General features: G+C 41.7%; 1 protein-coding gene across 1 annotated transcript in view; it reads right to left on the minus strand.

Annotated features, from left to right (window-relative positions):
• SYT10 (synaptotagmin 10) overlaps nucleotides 1–5758 on the minus strand; it is a 118256-nt gene extending 112498 nt beyond the window's left edge. Inside the window, exon 1 of the mRNA XM_043440707.1 lies at nucleotides 5312–5758. Coding sequence (XP_043296642.1) covers nucleotides 5312–5462 — 151 coding nt within the window. The 5' untranslated portion in view covers nucleotides 5463–5758. The remainder of the gene's footprint in view (nucleotides 1–5311) is intronic.
• Between the last annotated feature and the right edge of the window lie 5169 nt (nucleotides 5759–10927).

Below are 10927 nucleotides of genomic sequence, written 5' to 3' on the forward strand. Positions count from 1 at the left end.
ATTCTCAAGTCAAAAACATTATCACTACTTCTGCTGCTGCTATAGCAGTAAATGGTAAAGAGAATGGTGAAGGCTGTTCTTTATTGGTGTTTTAAAAAAAAACAGTAGAAGAATATTTTATTTCTATATGTGATTCATGACTTCTTTAAGGTAGAGTAACTTTAGGCTTACAATCAGCCTTCTGTATCCACATTTCATATCCATGCAATCAACCCGCCACAGGTTGAAAGTATTCTAAAAAAATTCAGGAAGTTTAAAGAAACCAAAATTTGGATTGTCAAACAGGCAACTATCTACATTGCCTTTGTATGGGTCTTCCTTGGTGACTCAAATGGAAGAAAATCTGCCTGCAACACTGGAGACCCAGGTTCAATCCCTGGGTCAGGAAGATCCTCTGGAGAAGGGAATGGTAACCCACTTCAGTAATCTTGCCTGAGAAAACCTATAGACAGAGGAGCCTGGAGGGCTACAGTCCATGGGATCGCAAAGAGTCAGACATGGCTGAGCACCAAATGAATGACTGACATATCATTTACCTTGATTTAGGTAGTTTTTGTTCAGTCACTCAATCGTTTCTCATTCTTTGTGACCCTGTGGACTGCACACACCAGGCTTCCCTGTCCTTTACCATCTCCTGGAGCTTGCTCAAACTCAGGTCCATTGAGTCGGTGATGCTATCCAACCATCTCATCCTCTGTTGTTCTCTTCTCCTCCTGTCTTCTATCTTTCCCAGCATCAGGGTCTTTTCCAATGAGTCAACTCTTTGCATTAGGTGGCCAAAGTATTGGAGCTTCAGCTTCAGCATCAATCCTTCCAAAGAATATTCAGGATTGATTCCCTTTAGGATAGACTGATTTGTTCTCCTTGCAGTCCAAAGGACGCTCAAGAGTCCTCTCCAACACCACAGTTTATTTATTTTTTCCCATTTATTTTTATTAGTTGGAGGCTAATTACTTTACAATATTGTAGTGGTTTTTATCATACATTGACATGAAGCAACCTAGATGCCCTTCAGCAGACGAATGGATAAGGAAGCTGTGATACATATACACCATGGAATATTACTCAGCCATTAAAAAAAATTCATTTGAATCAGTTCTAATGAGATGGATGAAACTGGAGCCCATTATACAGAGTGAAGTAAGCCAGAAAGATAAAGACCAATACAGTATACTAAAACACCACAGTTTAAAAGCATCAACTCTTCAGCAATCAGCCTTTATGGTCCAACTCTCATGTCCATATGTGAGGGCTTCCCTGATAGCTCAGTTGGTAAAGAATCTGCCTGCAATGCAGGACACCTCAGTTCGATCCCTGGGTTCAGAAGATCTGCTGAAGAAGGGATAGGCTACCCACTCCAGAATTATTGGGTTTCCTTTGTGGTTCCAGTTTGATCCCTGGGTTGGGAAGGTCTGCTGAAGAAGGGATAGGCTACCCTCTCCAGAATTCTTGTGCTTCCCTTGTGGCTCAGCTGGTAAAGAATCCACCCACAGTGTGGGAGACCTGGGTTCGATCCCTGGGTTGAGAAGATCCCCTGAAGAAGGGAAAGGCTACCCACTTCAGTATTCTGGCCTGGAAAATTTCATGGACTACAGTCCATGGGGTCGCAAAGAGTTAGACATGACTGAGCGACTTTCACATACTAGAAAAACCATCGCTTTGATTATATGGACCTTTGTCAGCAGAGTAACGTCTCTGTGTTTTAATACTCTGTCTAGGTTTGTCATAGCTTTTCTTCCAAGGAACAAGCATCTTATAATTTCATGTCTGCAGTCACCATCTGCAGTGATTTTGGAGCCCAAGAAAATAAAGTCTTTCACTATTTCCCCACCTATATGCCATGAAGTGGGCTTCCCTGGTGGCTCAGCTGATAAAGAATCCCCCTCCAATGTAGGAGGCCTGGATTCAATCCCTGGATTGGGAAGATCCCCTGGAGAAGGAAAGGCTACCCACTCCAGTATTCTGGCCTGGAGAATTCCATGGACTGTAGAGTCCATGGGGTTGCAAACAGTCAGACACGACTGAGTGACTTTCATTTCATTTTTTCATGCCATGAGGCAATGGGACCAGATGTCATGATCTTAGTTTTTTGAATGTTGAATTTTAAGCCAGACTTTTCACTCTCCTCTTTCACCTTCATCAAGAGGTACTTCTAATACCTTGATGAAGGTATGAATACCCTTCATTAAGAAGATGAATAGGTATTAGAAGTACCTCTTGATGATTTAGGTATTATAAGTAATCTAGTGATTATTTAAAATATATGGGAGAAAGTGCTGTAGCAAATACTACAGCGTTTTATGTAAGGAACTTGAGCATCATAAATCTTGGTATCTGTGGGGCCTCCTGAATTCAATCCCCCAAGGAGACCAAGAGAGCCCTGTACCTGAACTTCTCTCCCCCTACCCCTGCATGAAGGAATCTAAAAACACGCACAATCTGGAAGCTTGCAATTTTTGTTGCAACCTTAGAATAACCGGCACCATCTGAGCAGGGCTGAAAGTAAAAAACCACCCTTCTACTCAGTGTCCATGTCTTCTTACCATAATGTGTTTCTCATTAAACAAACAGTGAGTAGAGAATCACCTACTAGAACAAGTGCATAAGAAAATCTACTATAAAGAACAAGGTGAGGCTGAGTAGCTAATTAATATAGCTAAAGATTTGATAATTAATCTTTGATACATTTCATAGATATCTATTAGTAATTGGAGCTTATTTGCAGATTATTTTACTTTTAATTGTTACATGAATTTACAAATGGAAAGTGTAAAACAAGCTTCTGCATCTTTATATCTCATACACAACCTAGTAAGATGTCTTTTTTAGTGGTAACCATTCAATAAATATTCATATATTAAATTGAATACCCAATGTGAATAGTACATATTTTCACTTAAGGGCAGAAAAATACCCATTAAATTGTTTGAGAACTTGTTTTGCTCCATTTTTGTTCCCCGGCACAAATCCGAAAGGAATTAGGATTACAATTACTTCCTGTAATGCTTAGAACAAGTTCAGAATTCTCTCTACAATTCATATGCTGTGTTTTACCTTAAGCTGTGCTGAGCTGGGCTGCTTCAGTTATGTCCGACTCTTTGAGACCTAGGGACTGTAGCCCACCAGGCTCCTCTGTCCATGGGATTCTCTAGGCAAGAATACTGGAGCGGGTTGCTGTGCCCTCCTCCAGGGGATCTTCCTGACCCAGGAATCAAACCCATATCTCCAGCATTTCTTGCACTGTAGACAGTTTCCCTACCCACTGAGCCACCTGGGAAGCCCACCTGAAGGCCATAATTGTAAAGATTTAAAAGCTAGTATTTGGCATCCAGTCTTCAGATTTTCCTTATTACCAGCCAATCGGAGGCCCAGAAAACCATTATTTGTTGTATGATCACAAGGGGTGGGGTTGGGGGGTGGAGTGGAAATCAGTAGTCTTATCCACAGCATCAGCTATTAAGTGGCCAAAGTTCAGATCTTTTAAATACTCTCATTTCTTTCACTGCACTTCCATCTCCGAGTCTTATCTTTAGCATGTGTATCATCAATTTCAGAGCAACTTATCCAATTACCACAGAAGACTTTAAGTTCAAACTATTTTGAGTGTTTACTTCATGCTGATCAACTATACACAAGACAAGCATATATGCAATATTCAGCCAGTGCCTTCAACTAGTAGTTGAATTTCACACACTCCTAGGAATGGAAAACCTGCTGAACAAATGGAAAAGACTCTGCCGTGTTTATTAAAATTCACAAAATGTCCATGTTTCCAGCATATGTACAGCAGCAATCATATATCATTCCTTTCCAGGGCCCAAGTAGCAACATCTCCTCAGGCTGTGCCAAGGGCAAACAGAAGACTCTCTTGGTTCCTGTTGCCATGATCAGAGAATTTTTAAAAGTACAAATATTCCACTTAAATAACGGTACTGTAAAGGTTAAAACACATTTGTTCCCCACCTCCATCCTTTCTTTCTTTGTCTTTGGTGGTAGTGGATGGGGAGCCCACTAAGTGTGTCTTCCTTGTCTCCTTCCCAGCATACGGGGTTCTGCACTGTTACTGCTCCACGCTGAGCTAAGGTCCAGCTCTCATCTGTTGCCCTGACTACCCTCAACCCAGGAGGACCCGCCAGAAGACTAAAATGACAGGCTAGTAAAAGGAAACAAACCCTACAGAAGGAATGACAACCTTCCAGCATGATAACGAAAATCCCCAAACCTGTGTTCATCTCCCAAAACTATGTGGACTCTCTCCCATGGCACTCTTAAAACTATTCGGCCCGCAACTCCGGGAATCCAACTAGACCCCATCAATGGCACAATAGGCCACACAAACTAATCACAGAGGAGGTGGTTACAAATCCTTTCCCCCCAAGCATCACCCCTGAGTGGCTCTGCTATGCTCCACATCTCTTTTGCAAAAAATCTGTTACCTGAGACTTTTTTCCACCTTCAGATTTCTAAAGATTTGTGTGCTTCCTCCATCCCACCCCGTTTTTTTCCCCCAAGTTTGTTGATGGGGCAGAGAGGATACCTGTATTAAGGGCTGTATGAACACCTGTGTAGAAATGATTTATAAACCTTTCCTTCTTCCACTTAAATCTGTCTTCTAAGCCTTACTTGTTGCCTCGAAAAATGGGGTTGATCACCCCCGCTGTTGGCCCAACGTTGTCAAGAAGCCCTAGAATTTCATATGTATTAAAGGGTTTTGCACACTGTCAAATGCAAACATGACACTGGTTGCGTGTTACCCCTACCGGGCTCCTTTCTGTTCTCGGGGACCAACGCAGCCCCATTTCCAAGGCGTTTGTTTTGTTTGGTTTTGTCTTTGCATCTCAGTACGGATTCTTCGACCTGGCCCCTTCCCCAAGCCGCGACCCGCCACCTGCGGGACAAAAGCGAGGGCAGCCAGAGTCCCGGTGGCAAATGGCCCCCGCGGGCAGCGCTCGGCTAACGGTCTGGACGCCGCGGCCCGCGCTCGCCTCTCCTCTCTGGGAGCGAGATGGGAGGCGTGGGAGAGCTCAGAGAAAGAGGCTACAGGAGCCCAGGAGCGAGAAACGGCGGCGGCGGGTGCGAAGCGGACCAGAGAAGTGGAAGAAGCCAGACAGATGGAGGCAAAAAGACAAAACCCGAACAGTCCACACTGGAAGTCGCCAGGAGCTAACCAAAGGAGAGAGATAAGATAGGAAGGCTAGGCTTCCTAAAGAAGCCCCCGCGCCTCGCGGAAGGCGCAGGACTCAGGAGCTTAGAGCCGAGAGCGCGAGCCCCCGAGGATTGCGAGGTCGCAAGCGGAGCCCTCCCCAGTTACCTGTGTTACTTCCGCCTTGGCTGCCCCCGTCCGGGGGGAAGATGCTGGAGCATTTCTCCCACTCCACCTGGCCCGCAAAGCACAGCTCCGTGACGATGTGCAGTGCCTTTTGGCACAGGCTGCTCACTCCGTCCTCCTTATGGAAACTCATCGTTTGGCCTCGTTTCTCCCAGATAGCCGTTCTTTCCCTTTCCAGTTACCTCTGTGCTGACCCCTCTAGCGCCCTAAGCCATATCCCGCCTTCGGAGACTTTGGCCCAGGAGCGCGCAGCTAAGAGGCGGCAACTCTTAGGAGCCCCAAGTTGGCCCCATGGCGAGAGCAGAGGGCTCCAGAAAAGGTGGAGAGGCTGGGGCGGGAATTAGAGCTAGGCGGATGCGGTAGCGAGGTTTTCGCTAACTCTCACGCCGCGCGAACGAGCCCAAGCAAGCCAGAGAGACCTGCATGGAGAGCGGAGGGGAGCTGGGGGAGACGTAAAAAACCGAAAGCCCTTCACTTGCAGAAGCATTTGTGTTTCTGGAGGGCGCCTGACGACGGCGCGTCCAATCGCAGCCTGGCGCGGGTCTGGTGACCCCTTCTCTAGTCACCGGGGGAAGCGGGAGACAACGGAGGAGGCGCCGCCGGGCGCCCTTGCTGGGTTTTCCTGCTGAGGCCGGAGATGCTCTTCTGGCGCGCAGGTTGGTGAGAAATCTTGGTTTTCTGGGTACCTTTCCCAGCCTCCGTACCCCCCTACCAAAATCCCTCTCGATTATGGATGTGCTCTGATTCTCTAACACTTTTTTTTAAAAAGATCATGCCAACTGAAAACAAGCTGAAAAAGTTAATCAAATACCTAGTAGATGAGCGATCAAACCAGACGTCTACAGAAAGAAAAAAAGACATCCCAGGAAAGCATTTTAGAAATGACTTCTTTTTTCTTTTTGATTTCTAACTATGATTGTTTAGAAACAGAATATTCAACCCAGGAGCTCTTTTTACTACTAGTAGTAAAATTCTCCATGAGGTGCATCTTTACCGTTTGCCCAGTTCAGTTTTTCTTTATGCATAAATAAAGTGAATAGGCAAAGTTGTTCATTGCTATTTAAGTTTCTTTTTTTACCAAATTTAAGAGACCACAAAACAAAATATGTTGTTTGTATTAATATTCAGTTTGAATTTTGTCCATTAATATGCAATTGGCAATTGAGATTGCATAACCTGACCTCCTTTATCACTCTTTCAAGTGACTTAAGTACTGAAGAAGACAAGGCACAGGTGTTAAAGGGGGAAAAGGGTTAAGTTCAGATCTGTCACACAGATTGCTTAACCTGAGGAAATTGCTTTCAGGGCTTTAACTAAGTCAAAGGGCTGACCGAAGGGTTTAGACTCTTATAATTCTCTAACGCAAATGATGGAGCTAAAGCTACAAAATAATGCTAATAAACATGTGCCACAAGCTTGTAGGAAATAAATTTACATTGCTTTTAAATTGTTTTCAGGCAGAGTTTGATCCCATACATATTATAACCTGAAGATTGATTTAACTTTTGTTAGGTAAGGATTCTTTATTTTAGAAGTGAAATATCCTGAATTTGTTCATGTTGAGGAGGAAGAAATTTCCCTCTACCTATCTTGATTCTTCAAAGTGGTCTAAGAATTAAATTGATGTGAGAAAGATCAATAGGAGAAAAAAAAAATTAGTAACTTACAATGGGAGAGACTCAGGAAAAATGAGTGACTCACCAAAATGGCTGAAGCCCTCACCTTAAATGCCCTCTTCAGCTAAAGATAAAAGAGGACGTTGGGAGTATCAGTTTGGTACTTCAGAGGGGTGGAAGACAATTCACAAGGAGATGGAAAAGCAGATGCTTGGTAAACAAATGTTTGCTCTGCCATACAGAGACAATATGAGACAATGAGAATTTTAACAAACAGATTTTGCTAGGTTTCTCCCAGTCTACACATCTAGTTCATACAATAGTTTTCTTTGATGATAGCTCCCTTCCCAGAACAGCTCTAGCTACATTCTTTAGGCAGCTAGAAGGACTGTCAAAATTTCTTCCTGAGTATTTTGGGTGTTGTTTTCAGCTCAAAATAATCTGCGTGCCCAAGAGACATTTTGGGGTGACAGGTTTTGCTGCCAAAGAATAGGTAGTTTTATTTTAAACCATTCCACTGTTTGTGATAAATCGCATGAGGTGGCCAAAGTACTGGAGTTTCAGCCTCAGCATCAGTCCTTCCAATGAACACCCAGGACTGATCTCCTTTAGGATGGACTGGTTGGATCTCCTTGTGGTCCAAGGGACTCTCAAGAGTCTTCTCCAACGCCACAGTTCAAAGATATCAAGTTTTCAGTGCTCAGCTTTCTTCACAGTCTAACTCTCACATCCATACATGACCACGGGAAAAACCATAGGCTTGACCAGACAGACATTTGTTGGCAAAGTAATGTCTCTGCTTTTTAATATGCTATCTAGGTTGGTCATAAGTTTCCTTCCAAGGAGTAAGCATCTCTTAATTTCATGGCTGCAGTCACCTTTTGCAGTGATTTTGGAGCCCCCAAAAATAAAGTCTGACACTGTTTCTACTGTCTCCCCATCTATTTCCCATGAGGTGATGGCACCAGACGCCATGATCTTAGTTTTCTGAATGTTAAGCTTTAAGTCAACTTTTGCACTCTCCTCTTTCACTTTCATCAAGAGGCTTTTTAGTTCCTCTTCACTCTCTGCCATAAGGGTGGTGTCATCTGCATATCTGAGGTTATTGATATTTCTTCCGGCAATCTTGATTCCAGCTTCTGCTTCTTCCAGTCCAGCATTTCTCATGAACATATATGTTTATGTGTATACATATGTATAGTATATATACATATGTATAGTATGTATATATACATATATATACACATGTATGATACATAAATATATCATAATGTTTCACAAAGAATAATATAAAATTTTGAAATTTTTAATAACAATAATAACTTTACTTTCACAGTAGCAAGAAAAAGACTGGCATAAGATATCTCATTAGTAATATTTGGTGCTAAGTGACAAGTAGCAAGTCCTTTATCTCTTCAAAGTTCTGATTATCATTGATCCTAGTATGAAATATAACAAAACAGTGAAATGTGTGGTCAAAATAAAAGTATTTTCACATATGCAATAACTCAAAAAACGTATCTTCCTGATACTCTTTCTAGAATACTTCAATTTTCTCATCAATAAAGTAAGGTTTAAAAATCTTCATTTCCCTAATCAATAAATTCCAGATGGTTTCAAATGGACCATTTCTGCTTGACATGTGTTAAGAAAACTGACAAAAATATCGATTACAAAAACTAGAAGGACTTGATGAAGTGCATATAAAATGTAAAGGAGGAAGACACCTTCTGCATCCAACCTACAAGCGCAGTGGATACATGTACCATTGGGCTAGGGCAGCAAGCCCAATAGTCTATGGGCCCTGGAGAATATAAGAGAACTTCCAGGGAAGTGACAAGAAGTCACTAGTCATCCTGTACGGTTTCAAAATATGAGGAGCATGAAAAGGTCTGAAAAATACGAGGAGCATGAAATAGTCTGAAAAATACGAGAAGCCTGAAAAGGTGTGAAAAATACGAGGCGCCTGAAAAGGTGTGAAAAACCCGAGGAACATGAAAACGTGTGAAAAATACGAGGAGCATGAAAACGTGTGAAAAATACGAGGAGCATGAAAAGGTCTGGAAAATATGAAGAGCCTGATAAGGTGTGAAAAATATGAGGAGCACGAAAAGATCTGATAAATATGAACAGCACGAAAAGGTTGAAAAATACCAGCAGCATGAAAAGGTCTGAAAAATATGAAGAGCCTGAAAAGATGTGAAAAATATGAAGAGCATGAAAAGGACTGAAATTTATGAAGAGCACGAAAAGGTGTGAAAAATATGAAGACCACGAAAAGGTGTGAAAAATGCAAGTAGCATGAACAGGTGTGAGAAATACGAGGAGCATGAAACGGTCTGAAAAATATGATGAGCATGAAAAGTTCTGAAAAATATGAAGAGCCTGAAAAGGTGTGAAAAATATGAAGAGCACGAAAAGGTGTTAAAAATGTGAAGAGCAGGAAAACGTCTGAAATTTACGAGGAGCACGAAAAGGTGTGAAAAATACGAGATGCATGAAAAGGTCTGAAATATATGAGGAGCCTGAAAATGTGTGAAAAATATGAAGAACATGAAAAGGTGTGAAAAATATTAAGGGCATGAAAAGGTGTGAAAAATACGAGGAGCATGAAGAGGTGTGAAAAATATGAGGAGCATGAAAAGGTGTGAAAAATACGAGGAGCATGAAAAGGTGTGAAAAATACGAGGAACAAGACAAGGCGTGAAAAATACGAGGAGTATGAAAAGGTGTGAAAAATAGAAGGAGCATGAAAATGTGTGAATAATAAGAGGAGCATGAAAAGGTGTGGAAAATATGAGGAGCATGAAATGGTGTGAAAAATATGAGGAGCATGAAAAGGTATGAAAAATACGAGGAGCATGAAAATGTCTGAAAAATATGAAGAGCATGAAAAGCCCTGAAAAATATGAAGAGAATGAAAAGGTCTGAAAAATACGAGTAGCATGAAATAGTCTGAAAAATACGAGGAGCATGAAAAGGTGTGAAAAATACGAGGCGCCTGAAAAGGTGTGAAAAACCCGAGGAGCATGAAAAGGTGTGAAAAATACGAGGAGCATGAAAACGTGTGAAAAATACGAGGAGCATGAAAAGGCCTGAAATATATGAGGAGCATGAAAAGGTGTGAGAAATACGAGGAGCATGAAAAGGTCTGGAAAATATGAAGAGCCTGATAAGGTGTGAAAAATATGAGGAGCACGAAAAGATCTGATAAATATGAACAGCCCAAAAAGGTTGAAAAATACGAGCAGAATGAAGAGGTCTGAAAAATACGAGGAGCATGAAAAGGTGTGAAAAATACGAGGAGCATGAAAATGTCTGAATAATAAGAGGATCATGAAAAGGTGTGAAAAATATGAGGAGCATGAAATGGTGTGAAAAATATGAGGAGCATGAAAAGGTCTGACACATACGAGGAGCATGAAAATGTGTGAATAATAAGAGGAGCATGAAAAGGTGTGAAAAATATGAGGAGCACAAAAATGTGTGAAAAATACGAGGAGCATGAAAAGGTCTGAAAAATATGAAGAGCCTGAAAAGATGTGAAAAATATGAAGAGCATGAAAAGGACTGAAAATTATGAAGAACACGAAAAGGTGTGAAAATATGAAGACCACGAAAAGGTGTGAAAATGCAAGTAGCATGAACAGGTCTGAAAAATACGAGGAGCATGAAAAGGTCTGAAATATATGAGGAGCCTGAAAATGTGTGAAAAATATGAAGAACATAAAAAGGTGTGAAAAATATTAAGGGCATGAAAAGGTGTGAAAAATACGAGAATCATGTAAAGGTGTGAAAAATATGAGGAGCATGAAGAGGTGTGAATAATACGAGGAGCATGAAGAGGTGTGAAAAATATGAGGAGCATAAAAGGTGTGAAATATACGAGGAGCATGAAAAGGGGTGAAAAATACGAGGAACAAGACAAGGCGTGAAAAATACGAGGAGCATGAAAAGGTGTGAAAAATAGGAGGGGCATGAA

The sequence above is a fragment of the Cervus canadensis genome, chromosome 21, assembly GCF_019320065.1.
Source record: "Cervus canadensis isolate Bull #8, Minnesota chromosome 21, ASM1932006v1, whole genome shotgun sequence".
NCBI lineage: Eukaryota > Metazoa > Chordata > Mammalia > Artiodactyla > Cervidae > Cervus > Cervus canadensis.